The 19,996-nt window shown below is 40.2% G+C and overlaps 1 protein-coding gene across 1 annotated transcript in view; it reads right to left on the bottom strand.

Moving 5' to 3' along the window:
- LOC122814496 (integrin alpha-M-like) overlaps positions 1-19,996 on the bottom strand; it is a 935,681-nt gene that overhangs the window by 99,886 nt on the left and 815,799 nt on the right. The window contains exon 25 of the mRNA XM_044087070.1: positions 11,820-11,895. Coding sequence (XP_043943005.1) covers positions 11,820-11,895 — 76 coding nt within the window. The remainder of the gene's footprint in view (positions 1-11,819; positions 11,896-19,996) is intronic.

The following is a 19,996-nucleotide window of genomic DNA, read 5'->3' as shown; positions in this document are numbered from 1 at the left end:
CATCCACTTCAGTATGAGGGTTGGTCATTTCCTAGTCAGCCAGTGCACTGGTTTAAGAATAAAAAACTTGAACCAGAGGTCATTGTACTGGGAATGATGCAGGCTTGGAACCTTGATGGTAGCTTCTTGTGTGTATGTGTGTGTGTATGTGTAGGTGTGTGTGTGTGTGTGTGTGTGTGCGCATGTGTGTGTGTGTGTGTGGGGGGTGAGTGTGGGTGTATGCATGTGGCAGCATGTAGGCATCAGACAGTGCACATGGTTTTCTGCAGTGATACTATGCCCAAGTCAGCCACCACTTTTCAAGGAAAGAGTCAGAGAAAGTAGGGGAATTAGCAGAAATGCCTCGGCCATTTGATTATATTATCGGGGGTTGTGATGGCAACAGTGCCAGAGATGGGATGAATGTCTGAAACATGAGGTGCTCCCTTGTGGGTGCCTTATGCCATTACTTCTGATGGCCCAAAGAAGGGGTTAAACTGAAGTGTGTTGGATGGGTTTCAGGACAGCCTGGGTACAAGTAAACCTCAGGGCAACCTGAATGACATACACCGAGATGGAGCTAGGATTGGCTCAAGTTCATCTGAAGAGGTTTGATAGTCAGCAGGCACAGGGGTAAAAAGCCTACAGGTAAACAAAAGTGAAAGAACTGCACAACTGGAGAAAAGCAGAATCAGTGGCAAAGGTACCCATATCATATGATATCTAGACAAATGATCAATTTGACAAAGGAGGTAGGTGGAGTAACTATATTTAGTTGCAAAAAAGTCCTTTATAAGGACAGCTGTTAAGATTCCATATGTAGTACCACGTATATCTGTCTGGAAGTCTTCTCACCAAAACTGAGAATAGTGGCAGTACAGACATGGGCACAACAGTGTGTCATGGTCTTGAACAGAAGCACTTGAAAGAATACTAAAGCATTTTTTAACATGTACTTTGCTCATCATGCATGACAATCATCAGTTATGCTCATAGTCCCGTAGTAAACTTACAGCCGAAGGGCCATCAAGAAGTGTAGGTGAGCTATCAAGCTAACATCAAACTGCACTAGATCTGACTTTGGTTGTGGAACTATTTTAAGATCATTGTTTGTTCAGCTGAAGAGTAATAAATATCAACATTAAAATGTCTTGGTGTACTACTCAATTTCTATGATGTAGCCAGCTTTGTATTTTTTGTATATAATTTGTTGCTTTGAAAATTCAACAAAAAAAGTGTAGCTGTGAAACTCCCTAAGCACTAAGGGTATATTAGTTACCTCTAATAAGAAGATTATTTTTGCATATTCTAGGCATAAATCTATGGTCTCTTATTCAATTTCCAGGTCTTAGTTGTGAAAGTAGATATGGTATTATTTGTTTGATGTGTAGATGTGGAGTTTATTCCACAGGCTCTGGGTTATGAATCTGTCCTGACAGCAGGTGTTGTTGATCTTGTGGTAGAAATTGAGTTCTTTATTTCAAGTATGAGACAGATTATTAGTTCTGTGAAGATTGTGTAATTTGAAAAGGGTAGGGACTTCCAGTGCTTGAAAGGTTAAACGGAGATTACATCCTGAGGAGTCTGTACAAGACAGTAGGGGATAAAGTGTTTAGTCTTTTGGGGTATTTTTGTGTAGCTCAGAACTCTTCTTAGACAAAAACCTTTGGCGTATTACAAGCTGGTCAAGATGTTTTATTAGATACATTCCAAAAGGGTCTGTGTTCTCAAGGACAGCTCTAATAACAGAAATAACTGAAACATATAGGGGGACCAAGATTACATAGGGCCTGGAAGAGGTATCCCTATGAAAGGGTCTGTGTTATCACGAATAGCTCTAATAAGTAAAATAACTGAAACATATAGGGGGACCAAGATTGCATAGAGCCTGGAGAAGGTATCCCTATGAAAGGGTCTGTGTTCTCATGGATAGCTCTAATAAGTGAAATAACTGAAACATATAGGGGGACCAAGATTGCATTGGGCCTGGAGGAGGTATCCCTATGAAAGGGTCTGTGTCGTCAAGGACAGCTCTAATAAGTGAAATAACTGAAACATACAGGAGGACCATGATTGCATAGGACCTGGAGGAGGTATCCCTATGAAAGGATGTGTGTTCTCACGGATAGCTCTAATAAGTGAAATAACTGAAAAAATATAGGGGGACCATGATTGCATTAGGCCTGGAGGCGGTATCCCTATGAAAGGGTCTGTGTTCTCAAGGATAGCTCTAATAAGTGAAATAACTGAAACATATAGGGGGACCAAGATTGCATTGGGCCTGGAGGAGGTATCCCTATGAAAGGGTCTGTGTTCTCAAGGACGGCTCTTATAAATGAAACATATAGGGGCAACAAGATTGCATAGGGCCTGGAGGAGGTATTCTTACAGATCAGCTGGCCAAAGCCGAAGGCCTTCCAAACAAAAATCAAGACATGGCAATTAAAAGAAAGATGGTTATTAACATAAGGACCTAAGGAGTATTTTATTTCCAAAAGATAGCATTGAATGTCTGGGGAGAAGATCTGACAACTGTACCGTCTTTAGCAAATGGAATTAGCTACTGTAAATGCCTAAGACCAGAGTGCGCAGGACAGATCCCTGTGGACCATGGCAGTGTCAGCCCTCTAGAAAGAGAGAGAAGGTTTCCCCTAGCATAGCAATGTGAGTTCTGTCAGGCAGTAATGTGGCTACATATGTTTATGTTAAGCTAGAAGAGTTTACAATCCTAACACGTGATGATTTCAAAGGCTTTGGCAAGATGAAGCTAAGAAATATGGACTGTTAGGCTCTCATTCAGTTCTGTGATGACCCTTTTGAAGAAATCTACTAAATTTAGTAGGCATGACCTATCTTTTTAAAAATCCAAATTTGTGTGGTCCTGGGCTTGTAGATCACCTTTGCAACTGTTTATCAGCTCGTTGGTTATGCACTCCACAGCTTTACAGCTCATACTTGTAACATTAATAGGTCTATAATTTTGGGGTCAGCCATGGAACTGCCTTTGTGTACCATTATGGTTGCTCTCCACATTTAAGGGACACAATCCATGGACAGGTCTAAACTGGAAAGGAACATGAGAGTCAGACACAACCCATGGACAGGTCTAAACTGGAAAGGAACGTGAGAGTCAGACACAACCTATTGACAGGTCCAAACTGGAAAGGAACGTGAGAGTCAGACAGAATCCACGGACAGATCTAAACTGGAAAGGAACGTGAGAGTCAGACACAACCCATGGACAGGTCTAAACTGGAAAAGAACGTGAGAGTCAGACACAACCCATGGACAGGTCTAAACTGGAAAGGAACGTGAGAGTCAGACACAACCCACGGACAGGTCTAAACTGGAAAGGAACATGAGAGTCAGATAAAACCCATGGACAGGTCTAAACTGGAAAGGAACGTGAGAGTCAGACACAACCCATGGACAGGTCTAAACTGGAAAGGAACGTGAGAGTCAGACACAACCCATGGACAGGTCTAAACTGGAAAGGAACATGAGAGTCAGACACAACCCATGGACAGGTCTAAACTGGAAACGAACGTGAGAGTCAGACACAACCCATGGACAGGTCTAAACTGGAAAGGAACGTGAGAGTCAGACACAACCCATGGACAGGTCTAAACTGGAAAGGAACGTGAGAGTCAGACACAACCCATGGACAGGTCTAAACTGGAAAGGAACGTGAGAGTCAGACACAACCCATGGACAGGTCTAAACTGGAAAGGAACGTGAGAGTCAGACACAACCCATGGACAGGTCTAAACTGGAAAGGAACATGAGAGTCAGACACAACCCATGGACAGGTCTAAACTGGAAAGGAACGTGAGAGTCAGACACAACCCATGGACAGGTCTAAACTGGAAAGGAACGTGAGAGTCAGACACAACCCATGGACAGGTCTAAACTGGAAAGGAACGTGAGAGTCAGGCACAACCCATGGGCAGGTCTAAACTGGAAAGGAACGTGAGAGTCAGACACAACCCATGGACAGGTCTAAACTGGAAAGGAATGTGAGAGTCAGACACAACCCATGGACAGGTCTAAACTGGAAAGGAATGTGAGAGTCAGACACAACCCATGGACTGTCTAAACTGGAAAGGAACGTGAGAGTTAGACACAACCCATGGACAGGTCTAAACTGGAAAGGAACGTGAGAGTCAGGCACAACCCATGGGCAGGTCTAAACTGGAAAAGAACGTGAGAGTCAGACACAACCCATGGGCAGGTCTAAACTGGAAAGGAACGTGAGAGTCAGACACAACCCATGGACAGGTCTAAACTGGAAAGGAACGTGAGAGTCAGCACAACCCATGGACAGGTCTAAACTGGAAAGGAACGTGAGAGTTAGACACAACCCATGGACAGGTCTAAACTGGAAAGGAACGTGAGAGTCAGACACAACCCATGGACAAGTCTAAACTGGAAAGGAACGTGAGAGTTAGACACAACCCATGGACAGGTCTAAACTGGAAAGGAACGTGAGAGTCAGACACAACCCATGGACAAGTCTAAACTGGAAAGGAACGTGAGCGTTAGCTCAGTGGTTTCCAGCACTTACTAGCAGATAAATGAGATATTATCCAATCCCATAAAAGTGGCATGTCTGTTTTTTTGATAGTGTGGCTATAACCTAATCCAAGGTGATTTTGGGAGGGATGGAGATATTTGGTAGTACCAGGAGCACTGGCTGGATTGGATGAGTGAAATTAGCATTGAATTTGCTTGCAAGGGTATTAGCAATGACTTTGGAATAAGAGCAAGATACTTCACTGGGAATGTCTGCTACAGCAATGGGCATTATTTGCAAGTTTCCTAACATAAATGAAGAAGGAATTGTGGTTTTCTTTAGAGATGGTAGCAATCCTGAGTTTATAAAAGGCCTTCTGCTCCTTGATGGTGTGCTTGTAGGTTTTGCTTACTAATGTTAAGCCCATTTTATATTTGAAGCGTGTGTGTGTATGTGTGTGTGTGGACGGGGAGGTGATTACTGATAGCCTGGCATTTCTTCTTTTCATGTAAAGCTTGTTTATATGGGAATCTATCACATGAGACTATTTTGAATTCACCATCCTTATAATGTTGGACGGGAAGCAGCTGTCCATAATGGAACAGATCTCAGAGTCAGAAGTAGTAGTAGTATCGGGTACTGGGTACAGGACGAGATTTGTTTTTGGAGTAGCACTAGTAGTATCAGGTACTGGGTACAGAACAATATTTGTTTTTGGAGTAGCAGTAGTAGTATCGTATACTGGGCACAGGATGAGATTTGTTTTTGGAGTAGCACTAGTAGTATCCGGTACTGGGTACAGGCCGAGATTTGTTTTTGGAGTAGTAGTAGTAGTATCCGGTACTGGGTATAGGACGAGATTTGTTTTTGGAGTAGCAGTAGTAGTATCGGGTACTGGGTACAGGACGATATTTGTTTTTGGAGTAGCACTAGTAGTATCAGGTACTGGGTATAGGACGATATTTGTTTTTGCAGTAGCAGTAGTAGTATTGGGTACTGGGTACAGGGCGATATTTGTTTTTGGAGTAGCAGTAGTTGTATCGGGTACTGGGTACATGACAAGATTTGTTTTTGGAGTAGCAGTAGTAGTATTGGGTACTGGGTACAGGATGATATTTGTTTTTGGAGTAGCAGTAGTAGTATTGGGTACTGGGTACAGGACGAGATTTGTTTTTGGAGTAGCAGTAGTTGTATCGGGTACTGGGTACAGGACGAGATTTGTTTTTGGAGTAGCAGTAGTAGTATTGGGTACTGGGTATAGGACAATATTTGTTTTGGAGTAGCAGTAGTAGTATTGGATACTGGGTACAGGATGAGATTTGTTTTTGGAGTAGCAGTAGTAGTATCGCATACTGGGCAGAGGACGAGATTTGTTTTTGAAGTAGCAGTAGTAGTATCGGGTACTGGGTATAGGATGAGATTTGTTTTTGGAGTAGCAGTAGTAGTATTGGGTACTGGGTACAGGGCGATATTTGTTTTTGGAGTAGCAGTAGTTGTATCGGGTACTGGGTACATGACAAGATTTGTTTTTGCAGTAGCAGTAGTAGTATCGGGTAGTAGGTACAGGATGATATTTGTTTTTGGAGTAGCAGTAGTAGTATTGGGTACTGGGTACAGGACGAGATTTGTTTTTGGAGTAGCAGTAGTTGTATCGGGTACTGGGTACAGGACGAGATTTGTTTTTGGAGTAGCAGTAGTAGTATCGGGTACTGGGTATAGGACGATATTTGTTTTGGAGTAGCAGTAGTAGTATTGGATACTGGGTACAGGATGAGATTTGTTTTTGGAGTAGCAGTAGTAGTATCGCATACTGGGCACAGGACGAGATTTGTTTTTGGAGTAGCAGTAGTAGTATCGGGTACTGGGTATAGGATGAGATTTGTTTTTGGAGTAGCAGTAGTAGTATTGGGTACTGGGTACAGGGCGAGATTTGTTTTTGGAGTAGCAGAAGTAGTATCGGGTACTGGGAACAGGACGAGATTTGTTTTTGGAGTAGCACTAGTAGTATCAGGTACTGGGTATAGGACGATATTTGTTTTTGGAGTAGCACTAGTAGTATCGGGTACTGGGTATAGGACAAGATTTGTTTTTGGAGTAGCAGTAGTAATATTGGGTACTGGGTACAGGACGAGATTTGTTTTTGGAGTAGCAGTAGTAGTATCAGGTACTGGGTACAGGACGATATTTGTTTTGGAGTAGCAGTAGTAGTATTGGGTACTGGGTACAGGACGAGATTTTCTTTGGAGTAGCAGTAGTAATATCGCATACTGGGCACAGGACGAGATTTGTTTTTGGAGTAGTAGTAGTATTGGGTACTGGGTACAGGACGAGATTTGTTTTTGGAGTAGTAGTAGTATCGGGTACTGGGTACAGGATGATATTTGTTTTTGGAGTAGCAGTAGTAGTATTGGGTACTGGGTACAGACCAAGATTTGTTTTTTGAGTAGCAGTAGTAGTAGTAGTAGTAGTAATATTGGGTACTGGGTACAGGACGAGATTTGTTTTTGGAGTAGCAGTAGTATCAGGTACTGGGTACAGGACGAGATTTGTTTTTGGAGTAGCAGTAGTAGTATCAGGTACTGGGTATAGGACGATATTTGTTTTGGAGTAGCAGTAGTAGTATTGGGTACTGGGTACAGGACGAGGTTTGTTTTTGGAGTAGTAGTATTGCATACTGGGCACAGGACGAGATTTGTTTTTGGAGTAGTAGTAGCTGTATCGGGTACTGGATACAGGACGAGATTTGTTTTTGGAGTAGTAGTAGTATCAGGTACTGGGTACAGGACGAGATTTGTTTTTGGAGTAGCAGTAGTAGTATCGGGTACTGGGAACAGGACGAGATTTGGTTTTGGAGTAGCAGTAGTAGTATCGGGTACTGGGTACAGGATGCAATTTGTTTTTGGAGTAGCAGTAGTTGTATCGGGTACTGGGTACAGGACGAGATTAGTTTTTGGAGTAGCAGTAGTAGTATCGGGTACTGGGTATAGGACGATATTTGTTTTGGAGTAGCAGTAGTAGTATTGGGTACTGGGTACAGGACGAGATTTTTTTTGGAGTAGCAGTAGTAATATCGCATACTGGGCACAGGATGAGATTTGTTTTTGGAGTAGCACTAGTAGTATCAGGTACTGGGTATAGGACAAGATTTGTTTTTGGAGTAGTAGTAGTATCGGGTACTGGGTACAGGATGATATTTGTTTTTGGAGTAGCAGTAGTAGTATCGGGTACTGGATGCAGGGCGAGATTTGTTTTTGGAGTAGTAGTAGTATTGGGTACTGGGTACAGGACAAGATTTGTTTTTGGAGTAGCACTAGTAGTATCAGGTACTGGGTATAGGACGAGATTTGTTTTTGGAGTAGTAGTAGTATCGGGTACTGGGTACAGGACGATATTTGTTTTTGGAGTAGCAGTAGTAGTATCGGGTACTGGATGCAGGGCGAGATTTGTTTTTGGAGTAGTAGTAGTAGTATTGGGTACTGGGTACAGGACAAGATTTGTTTTTGGAGTAGCAGTAGTAGTAGTAGTAATATTGGGTACTGGGTACAGGACGAGATTTGTTTTTGGAGTAGCAGTAGTATCAGGTACTGGGTACAGGACGAGATTTGTTTTTGGAGTAGCAGTAGTAGTATCAGGTACTGGGTATAGGACGATATTTGTTTTGGAGTAGCAGTAGTAGTATTGGGTACTGGGTACAGGACGAGGTTTGTTTTTGGAGTAGTAGTATCGCATACTGGGCACAGGACGAGATTTGTTTTTGGAGTAGTAGTAGCTGTATCGGGTACTGGGAACAGGACGAGATTTGTTTTTGGAGTAGTAGTAGTAGTATCAGGTACTGGGTACAGGATGAGATTTGTTTTTGGAGTAGTAGTAGTAGTAGTATCAGGTACTGGGTATAGGGCGAGATTTGTTTTTGGAGTAGCAGTAGTTGTATTGGGTACTGGGTACAGGACGAGATTTGTTTTTGGAGTAGTAGTAGTAGTATCAGGTACTGGGTACAGGACGAGATTTGTTTTTGGAGTAGTAGTAGCTGTATCGGGTACTGGGAACAGGACAAGATTTGTTTTTGGAGTAGTAGTAGTTGTATTAGGAACTGGGTACAGGACGAGATTTGTTTTTGGAGTAGCAGTAGTAGTATCGGGTACTGGGAACAGGACAAGATTTGGTTTTGGAGTAGCAGTAGTAGTATCGGGTACTGGGTACAGGACGATATTTGTTTTTGGAGTAGCAGTAGTAGTATTGGGTACTGGGTACAGGACGAGATTTGTTTTTGGAGTAGGAGTAGTAGTATCGGGTACTGGGTACAGGACGAGATTTGTTTTTGGAGTAGTAGTAGTAGTATCAGGTACTGGGTACAGGACGAGATTTGTTTTTGGAGTAGCAGTAGTAGTATCGGGTACTGGGAACAGGACGAGATTTGTTTTTGGAGTAGTAGTAGTAGTATCGGGTACTGGGTACAGGACGAGATTTGTTTTTGGAGTAGTAGTAGTAGTATCAGGTACTGGGTACAGGACGAGATTTGTTTTTGGAGTAGCAATAGTAGTATCGGGTACTGGGAACAGGACGAGATTTGGTTTTGGAGTAGCAGTAGTAGTATCGGGTACTGGGTACAGGACGATATTTGTTTTTGGAGTAGCAGTAGTAGTATCGGGTACTGGGTACAGGACGATATTTGTTTTTGGAGTAGCAGTAGTAGTATTGGGTACTGGGTACAGGACGAGATTTGTTTTTGGAGTAGGAGTAGTAGTATCAGGTACTGGGTACAGGACGAGATTTGTTTTTGGAGTAGCAGTAGTAGTATCGGGTACTGGGAACAGGACGAGATTTGTTTTTGGAGTAGTAGTAGTAGTAGTATCGGGTACTGGGTACAGGACGAGATTTGTTTTTGGAGTAGCAGTAGTAGTATTGGGTACTGGGTAAAGGACGAGATTTGTTTTTGGAGTTATCAGGAAACACTATTTTTTTATGTGTTTTAATGGAAAAGGTTACTGGTAAAAATTGACAGAGGATGTTGTGATTTTAGGGGTAGTCCAGAAAGGGGAGAAAGTTGTAAAGACAAGGTCAAAAAGATTCAGCCATGGTGAGAAGGGAATACTTAATATTTATAAAACTGAGGAATCTGTTGCTGGTTGTATAAATATGCCAGTTTGTAATGGGGTATTTGTAATCTTCCATGACATGTGTATTTAATTTTTGATAGAGAGCTTTTCTATCTGACTATATACTTAGCATATCTTGGGAGCAGGGGGACACAGAAGAGGATCTATAGTTAGTTATAAAATTGGAGGCAGCATTTTGAGAGTAAAATGGGCCAGCTCCCTTCTGAAATGTAGGCACTTGAAATATCGAGTGCTGGCAAGCTGAAAAAAAAGATGGAAAACATAGAAGAGTGAATCTTGAAGATAACTCTTAGCATTTAAAGTTCTTCTTGTGGGGGGTAAAGCTTCCCATACGTCCAAACATATATACCACCTCCGAGATTGTCATATCACAGAGAAAAGGGAATATTCTGAGAAATGGCATCTCGAACTTGTATATGTAAATCTGTTCTTTCAGCCATATTATGGGAATCACTCTAGCTGATTCCAATATTTCAAATGGTTACCAGCCATACCTCCACAAGTTCCAGTATGATATTAAACAAGACAACAGGTTCTTTAACAAACAGATGTGTTCTAACATATCCCTGTGGACCTGAATACATGAAGGTACTGAACCCTGACAAGGATGGACTGATACCTTTACACTGGAACCACATTTGTATAATTACTCAAATAATTATGTCTTCAAGGTAGAGGAAACCTTCAGGCTCAGATATTTTGTTTCTCAGGCTTCTAACAGTGAGCAATGATATTGTTTAAACTGCAATTAGCTAAGTCCATAAGTTGAACTGTTCCTAAAAAAAAAAAACACTTGTGGGGGCAAGAAACAGGCTTTGTAAGCAAGAGCCATGTGATGAGGTGCAACTCATTCCCAGGAGGGTCTGTTAACCACCTTGCCCCAGGCTGATATATGTTGGTTCTCCATAGAGCAACACCAGTTAACTACTCAGTTGTTGAAACTAAAATTTATCAGCACCAGTGACATTGTCATCTATTCATTCCCTTGGCCCTCTATAGCCAACTTATTCTCCATATGAGCACGTACAGGTGGGGCCCGTCCTACCAATGTATGTTAGCTTCACAGCAATCCATTCCTGAATGGCTGGGTGTCATGGGTGACAGGATCACAGTAAGGGTCATTGTCAAGGTAACTGAAGGACAGAGCTTGACTTGGCTCCTCCTACTTCACAAAGCTCCCCTTTTGCTTCACCAGAAGCAGCCCTTGTATCAATAGACAGAAGATCTGGATTCACAACCCCATGACTGGGTCATCTGTGCTCAACAGCAGACCCTTTTTGTCTCTGTTTGTCCCCAGGCCAATGAACTGCACAGCAACTACTGGTAAGCAGAACCAAACATGCTTGGTGGGAGGGATTTTCATAAGTCCTAACCCCAGCCCTGATGACAGCCATGTGTATTTATGCCATCCTAAGGGCTACTCTGCTTCTCTCCTAGTCCATGAATGCTCTGACACATGCATTTAATGATGGACACTGCTTGGTGGAACCAATATATTTACCTATGGAGCTGCATGCCTGATCCATATACCTCAAACAGGTTTTGGAGCTGCAGAAGACTAGAGACTGACTCCTTCCTTGGAGGATGGAAAAGCCAGTGGTTATTCCTCAGTCCAAGTCCTCATCTGCTCCTCATCACATGGGTGACTAAAGAATCCTGGGTAATGTGGATTGCAGTCTGTGCTTCACTCTAGTGTGCCATAAAGCTTGCAAAAGCCTTACCTGTCACTTGCAGCTTGTCTCAGAGGTAAGGAAATGTGCAGGTATGATTTTTCTGAGTTGTTTTCATCCAAATGACTCCCTTCCACCAACTTCATGGCATGGAACTTCACAAAACAATTGATCCAGGTATATGATTTTTGAGATTAGTCATACCCTAGCTGCAATATGCTCTATACTACTCCAGACCCCCTCCCACCAGTTATAAAAAGGGCTGAGGCTGGTTCCCTACATTTTTGCCTGAAACACAAAAGCCTGACATCATTCAGTCATGCATACTGACCTGGGTATTTGCTTTCAGAAATAATCGTAAATACGACATCACCTTCAACAGAATGAGCATTTTTATTTTTGTGTAAACATATAGACAACATACATGCATATGTGGCTTGGCATGGTTACAACTAACCAGGGTACACCAGTTCCTCTGCAAACCTTGTATAACAGCAGGCAACATACATTTTATTCTGCTGCACCGTAAAGGAAACTCACCTTGTAAATGTGAATGATTTTCTTGTTTTCCTGCTTCTGAGATGAGAAATTAGCATAACGAGTCGAGTCTATATGGCTGGGAATTAAAGACATCGAAGCATTTGGTTAAGACAAAAGCACTTGTAACGTTGCTTAGTTATAGTTCATCAGGTACGTTACCATAATCATTCTGAGGAAGGAGATTCTCTACTGAAAGACAGTATACAAATGAGTGTTCTGCTGAGAAGTGCATATTATTTCTTTAGCGGTAACATGATTGCCATAGAGCCATTCCAGCCAGCATGTGCATTTGTTGAATATTAGCTTTAAAGTACATAATGCAGTGAGTGGAAAAGAAACATTCTGAAGGCTTGACAGACAACAGATAAAAGCTAATTCATTATTTGTTAAATTGTCAGGAGGAGATGTATAATAACATTTTCAGCCACAATCTGGGCACTGCGAAAAGGAAAAGTATAGGCACTGCGCTGTATCGTGATAACTGCAACACAGAAAAATAACGAGTGACAAAAATAAAAATATGACTGACCCACACAATGTGTAACAAACTACTCCGGCCATGAAACATGGCATTTATCTGCACCAAACATAAATAAACAACAAAACAAGTAATACATAATAAATAGATTCATAGATTAGTACTAAGCTAATTGCCCTTGCGAGCCATTTTAAGCTTAGGCAACTATCCCTTGTGAGACTCAAACCCTGCACCTTGTGTTTGTAAGGCAAACACCTTAACCATTAGGCCACAGAAAGTGCCCCTGTTAAAAGAAGATGTGCTTGCAGCACTGCAGGGAGGAGCTGCAGTTAACTTGACCATTCAAGTAACTTTAGACTCTAATGTTGTATGGTTTCCGCCATGTAGATCCAACATTGAAGTGGGGCACTTGAAGCTGGATGGTATAAATGACATCTGAGGGACAAAAAAAAAACAATGTTGCTGGATGATCTTTTTGTCTTTGATGACTTTAATGTATGTGTATACATGTGTGTGTATATATATATATATATATATATATATATATATATATATATATATATATATATATATATATATATATATATACAGAGAGAGAGACATTTATAGGTTAGTATTGTGGCCATTTTAAGCCTAGCCAGTTACTGAACACCCATTATACCAACCTATATATATATATATATATATATATATATATATATATATATATATATATATATATGGATCTAGGACGTTTGCTCAAGTGAGCAAACGTCTGAATCCATAATAACCGAACACACTTTAACGTAAGCATTTTTATCGAAAAAGCGCTTTCATTAAAGCTTGTTACAAAAAAAAATATAACACTACATTTACATTTTAGCAGAGGGGCTTCATCCCCCTGCACCCCCATGTGAGGGGCTGTGCCCCCCACACCACCCTTACTTTAATATTCTCCCTCAGAGACCGCACTACAGTGGGGAAAAGGGAAATTTCCCTTACCCGCACCATAGTACAGCCTCGGCAACAGGCGTACTTACGTGAAAGTGCTTCTTCAGTGAAAAGCACTTTTGTGTAAATATGCCCGGCCGTTTGGGTTTCTGTCGTTTGCTCACTCGAGCAAACATCTTAGATCCATATACATATATATATATATATATATATATATATATATATATATATATATATATATATATATTTACACACACACACACACACACACACACACACACACACACACACACACACACACACACACCAGGTTTTTGTGATATAAAAAATCATTTCAAAACTTTTTGTGATATAAAAAAATCATTTCAAAACTTTTCCCACCTTTGATATGATCTACAACCTTTACAATTCAATTGAAAAATAAACAAATCTGTTAGGGGAAAAATATAAAAAAATGTACAATAAGCTGGTTGCATAAGTGTGCACACCCTTAAACTAATACTTTATTGAAGCACCTTTTGATTTAATTACAGCATTCAGTCTTCTTTGGTACACACCTGTCATCAATTAAAGAGACTCTGATTAACCCCGAATAAAGTTCAGCTGTCCTAGTAGGATTGTCCTGACATTTACTCAGTTGCCTGCTACAACAAAAGTCATGGTTTGCAGAGAGCTTACAAAGCATCAAAGGGATCTCATTGTTGAAAGGTATCAGTCATGAGAAGGTTACAGAAAAATTTCCACAGCATTGGATATACCATTGAATACAGTGAAGACAGACATCAAAAAGTGGAGAAAATATGGGACAACAGTGACGTTGTTAAGAACTGGATGTCCCTCCAAAATTGATGAAAAGACAAGATGAAAACTGGTCAGGGAGGCTGCCAAGAGACCTACAGCAAAACTGAAGGAGCTGCAGGAATTTCTGGCAAGTACTGGTTGTGTACTACATGTGACAACAATCTCCTGTATTCTCCATATGTCTGGGCTATGGGGTAGGGTTGCAAGAAAGAAGTCTTTTCTTACACAGAAAAACATCCAGGCCCAGCTAAAATTTACAAAACAATACATCAAGTCTCCCAAAAGCATGTGGGAAAATGTGTTATGGCCTGATGAGACCAAGGATGAACTTTCTGGCCACAATTCCAAAAGGTACGTTTAGTGCAAAAACAGCACTCTGCATCATCAAAAGAACACCATCCCCGTGGTGAAGCATGATGGTGGCAGTATCATGCTTTGGGGTTGCTTTTCTTCAGCTGGAACTGGGGCTTTAGTCAAGGTGGAGGGAATTATGAACAGTTCCAAATACTAGTCACTTTTGGCCCAAAACCTTCAGGCATCTGCTAGAAAGCTGAGATGAAGGGTAATTTCACCTTTCAACACCACAATGACCCCAAGCATACACCCAAATCAACAAAAGAATGGCTTCACCAGAAGAAAATGAAAGTTTTGGAATGTCCCAACCAGACCCCAGGCCTAAATCCAATAGAAAATCTGTGGGGTGACCTGAAGAGGGCTGTGCACAAGAGATGCCCTTGCAATCTGACAGATTTGGAGCACTTTTGCAAGGAAGAGTGGGCAAATATTGCGAAGTCAAGATATGCCATAATGATAGACTCCTACCCAAGAACACTAAATGCTGTAATTAAATCAAAAGGTGCTTCAACAAAGCATTAGTTTAAGAGTGCGCACATTTATGCAACCAGCTTATTGTACGTTTTTTTTTTAAATATTTTTTCCCCTAATAGATTTGTTTGTTTTTCAATTGCATTGTACAGATTATAGGTCATATTAAAGGTGGGAAAAGTTTTGAAATGATTTATTGTGGTCTCATTTTTTTTATATCACAAAAACCTGGCATTTTAACAGGGGTGTGTAAACTTTTTCTATCCACTATATATATATATATATATATATATATATATATATATATATATATATATATATATATATATATATATATATATATATATATAGGTCTACTTCAGATTGTTGACCGTTTAGAATGCCGACTTTCATATGGCCGACACCATATGGATCGACATTCTGAAAGACCAACATCCTGAAATAGCACCATTTACCAACCTGTAAACACAGAAAAACTGTGTTATGCAGGGGGGGATAGGCCCCCTGCACCCCCTGCTACTTAAATATTCTAACTCCGAGATCGCACTACAGTGCAGAAAGGGGAATCTCCCAGTCCCACACTGTAGCGGGATCTCCGCTATCATTTGTCGGCCTTACAAACGTTCGCTCATATGGTGTTGGCCATATGAGTTTCGAACATTTGAAAGTTCGAACAAATGAAGGGCTCCCATACATACATACATACACACACACATATATATATATATATATATATATATATATATATATATATATATATATAAAAATCTGTATTAAAACATGTAAAATGATATAATATAAAATAATAAATTCTAATATAATATAACATAACATAATATAATATAATATAATATGGTATAATATATTTATTTATATAAGCAAGAAGTCCATCTGAGAGCAAAAGCAAAACAAATCCCTATCTTACATTCTCTCAATCACTCATGGAAAGCAGTTAATCTTTTTTAGAGGAAGAAGATCTCCTCATAACACCCTGTCTACAAAAAACATTTAATTTCTCACAACAGAACTTTCTCCAGAAGACTTCCTTAAAGAATTTAGCAATCTCACATCAATAAACTCTAGCCTACCACCATTCTTAATCCTCTTCAACTTTAAACACGTATGTCCCAAAGACGTGTCTACTCTTCTTGAAAATATTCTCACTGACATCACTTCTGGATCTGACAGGGAGGATTTACATCTTCCTCTCACACACATATGTAATCTGTGTCTCACGCAAAACATCATTCCACAGATTTGGAAAACTGCTCTAATAAAACCCCACCCATAGTAAATCAATACAAAAGATTCCTCTCACTTTTGACCAATATCCATCCTCCCAATTCTGGTAAAGCTTCTCTCTCTCTCTCTCTCTCTATATATATATATATATATATATATATATATATATATATATATATATATATATATATACATACATACATATATATATTAAATATAGATACTGTATATGCAAATAATATATGTATACACACACGCACACAAATATATATATATATATATATATATATATATATATATATATATATATATACATTTCTATTTATATTGAAGAAATTGGACACAGTATGTATGTCATGTCTGGCTGAGTTTCTGTACATAATTTTGGGTTGACCTGTGTATTGTATGCTAGCATTTGTAACTATGAAATTGTAAATACATTCTTACATGTTGATTTATAATCTGTTTGAACAGAATATTTTAAATATTTGAGCAGTGTCATTTTACATGTCTAACTGTGCATGTTTGTGAAGAGAGATTCTAAAGGCAAACTGTCTTAGATTCAGCTGATCAGCAGATGATGTCATTGGATTGTTGACAGTTGGTGTGTGTTACTGTCAGAAGCTGAAAGACATGAAGGAACTTTTAGAAAATAGCTGTTGGTTGAATTTAAAATATGAAATGAAAATTAGAACTGGAACAGTTGACAGTTAGGCTAGTTTAGGCTAGTCTATAAAAGAGCCTGCTTAAGGCAGTTACAGACAATTAGCAGCCAGTTGTCAGTTACAGTTGTCAGTTAAACTGTGCAGTTGATACCCAAAAAAGACTCACCAAAAACTGTAAACCTGCCTTTGCTCTGTTGTACTAATTTATTTAAGATCAGGGACAGTGTTCTTTAGTTAGTTATGGAATTATAACTAATTAGCTAGATCAGTTAGAGTTTTTTCAGAATGTTGGATCTCTATCCTAAAATACTGATTTCATTTTCCTGGTGATTGAGTTGTGTTTCTTTATTGGGAATTACTCTTTTATATTTTTAATCAATTTGCTCAATATTAAATAGTTTTATTAACTTACGTTCTGGCTGGACAATCAGAGTTTTTCTTTGGTGATTTGAGAGTGCTTATACTTGCCTTGATACCTTCCTGGGCCACTCTAAAAGCCTGGCCGCTTAGGTCCTTTACTATTTGTTTTAATATTTAATTTTCATAATTGGACACCAATTTAGAAGGGCAAGAAGACACTCTGACTGGTGACAGCATTACCATATTATTTTGGGGAAGGGACACAGCTGGAAATCTCTGTCAGGCTTTCCCAGAAGTGTTTGTCTGCTAATTCATTACAAGCACACCTTTGTGCCAGCATCACTCTTTCAGCCTAGAAAAACCTAAATTGTTACCCATAAAACAAAAATGTAACTTACCTTTAGGATCCCAACTCCAGAAACTATTCCAGCTCCACACATTTACTCCCCTTGCAGAGACCTCATGAACAAAAACTCTTCATACAACCTGAGGCACAAGCCACACCAACACTCATTATCCCTAGAACCAAACTATACAACACTGAACATGCTCCATAACACCAACTCTCACTACCCCTAGAACCAAACCCCACAGCACTGCACATGCTCTGTCACACTGACTCTCACTACCCCTAGAACCAAACTCCACAGCACTGCACATGCTCTGTCACACCAACTCTCATTGCTCCTAGAACCAAACCCCACAGCACTGTACATGCTCTGTCACACCAACTCTCATTACTGCTAGAAGGAAACTCCACAGCACTGTACATACTTTGTCACACCGACTCTCATTACCCCAGAACCAAACTCCACAACACTGCACATGGTCTGTCACACCAACTCTCATTACCGCTAGAAACAAACTCCACAGCACTGTACATACTTTGTCACACTGACTCTCATTACCCCTAGAACCAAACTCCACAGCCTTGCACATGCACTGTCACACCAACTTTCATTACCCATAGAACCAAACTCAACTGCACTGCACATGCTCTGTCACACCAACTCTCATTACCCCTAGAACGAAACCCCACAGTACTGTACATGCACTGTCACACCAACTCTCACTACCCCTAGAACCAAACTCCACTGCACTACACATGCTCTGTCACACCAACTCTCACTAGCCCTAGAACCAAACTCCACAGCACTGCACATGCTCTGTCACACTAACTCTCATTCTCCCTAGAACCAAACTGCACAGCACTGTACATGGTTTCTCTTCTCAGGTACCTACTCTTTGGCAAGCTCTCCCCATTGATACTAAGGAAATTAATACTTACTCTTAATTCAGAATGCATCTCAAAAGCACTTCTTTCATCCAAGCCAATTGTTCCTGCTTTGACACAGGACGTATCACCTAACCTATCTCCATTCTCAGTCTGTTCTACACTCTCAAGGATCACTGAATATTGACTCACTTTATAAACTGATGTATGTATTGTACATCACACACTGCTTGATTGTACATTGATTGTTCACTGGCATGTATATATACACATTTTTCCAAGTCATTAGTCTGAACTATTCTGTTACTGCTTGCATTTCTGTACTTTTTGTTAGTGAAATGTTTTATATATCACCAGGGGTGAGCCTGAAATTGGTAATTATTGATCAATGCACTACGCTTGTAAACAAATATAAATAAATAAATAAATAAATACATATATACAAAAATAAAAATACCTGACAAAGGCATTGACCTTTTGACCACTATCTTCTTTTAAAGAAACTATTTGACATCGGTATAATTGCAAACAGCACTCTCTGGTTTAAAAACTTTCTTATGGATAGTTCAGTGTTAAAACAGGATCCTCCAAATCAGAATCTGCACCTATTACCAAATGGGAACCACAAGATTCCATTTCTGACGACTTTCTCTTCATCATATCCATTGATAAACTTCCTTTTGACATATCCCATTTTTCACTCATCCTCTGTGCAGACAACATTGTCATTTTCTGGTCAGGTCACTCTCACAGCAATGGTCAATTCCAGCTTCAGTCTGACTTACATGAGCTCTACTGATGGCTCATAAACTACTTCTCAGTCCCTCCAACACAAAACAATGCTTTTCTAGAACTCCACAGACAATTCACCAAGCACTTGACTCTAACTAAATGCCGCAGTGGTGCGGTGGTAGCGTTGTCACCTCACAGCAAGAGGTCCTCTGGTTCAATTCTTGGCTGGGGTGCCTTCTGTGTAGAGTTTGCATGTTCTCTCTGCATTTGTGTGGGTTTCCTTCAGGTGCTCCAGTTTCCTCCCATGTTACAAAGACATGTGTCTGCAACTTGCCTCTGCTGAAAATTGGCTCTGATTCAAATCGGTCTTTCCCAGTAAATGAATGTTAAATAAATAAAATAAAAACTATCTTTGATTTATACAACAATACTATAGAAATGGACTTTTCCCTCATATACCTGGGATTATGGTTTGATCAGCCTCTAAACTTTCATTTCAACATAGACAAACAGAATAAAAATGATCTCCCTCCTCTTCCTGGCCAAAAACATCTCCTGTTTTGTATTCATCCAGCCAGAGAAGCTATCAGCAAAGGAGTTCTCCTTTCCCATCTTGAATAAGAACTACTTATTTTTGCTTCTGCCTCCCAGAAATGCATCACTGCACTCCAAATAATCTCTAACAGCAAACGTTCCTTCTGTGAGCATCACTGTACCACCCTTGAAAAAGCCAAATACCCCTAAAACAAACCTTTAACCTACTGTTAGAATCCCATCTCAACAAACTACTCTGACTCTAGACCTTTACACCCCATGCAGCTAATCTTCATGAAAACATCCCATACAACCAGAGACCAACTCTCATTAGCCCTAGAACCAAACTCCACTGCACTGTGCATGCACTGCCCTC

This window comes from Protopterus annectens, chromosome 10.part0, assembly GCF_019279795.1.
Source record: "Protopterus annectens isolate FY-2018-M chromosome 10.part0, PAN1.0, whole genome shotgun sequence".
In the NCBI taxonomy this organism is placed as follows: Eukaryota; Metazoa; Chordata; order Ceratodontiformes; family Protopteridae; genus Protopterus; species Protopterus annectens.
The sequence above is the reverse complement of the archived record's forward strand: the minus strand, read 5'-3'. Positions and strand labels throughout refer to the sequence as shown.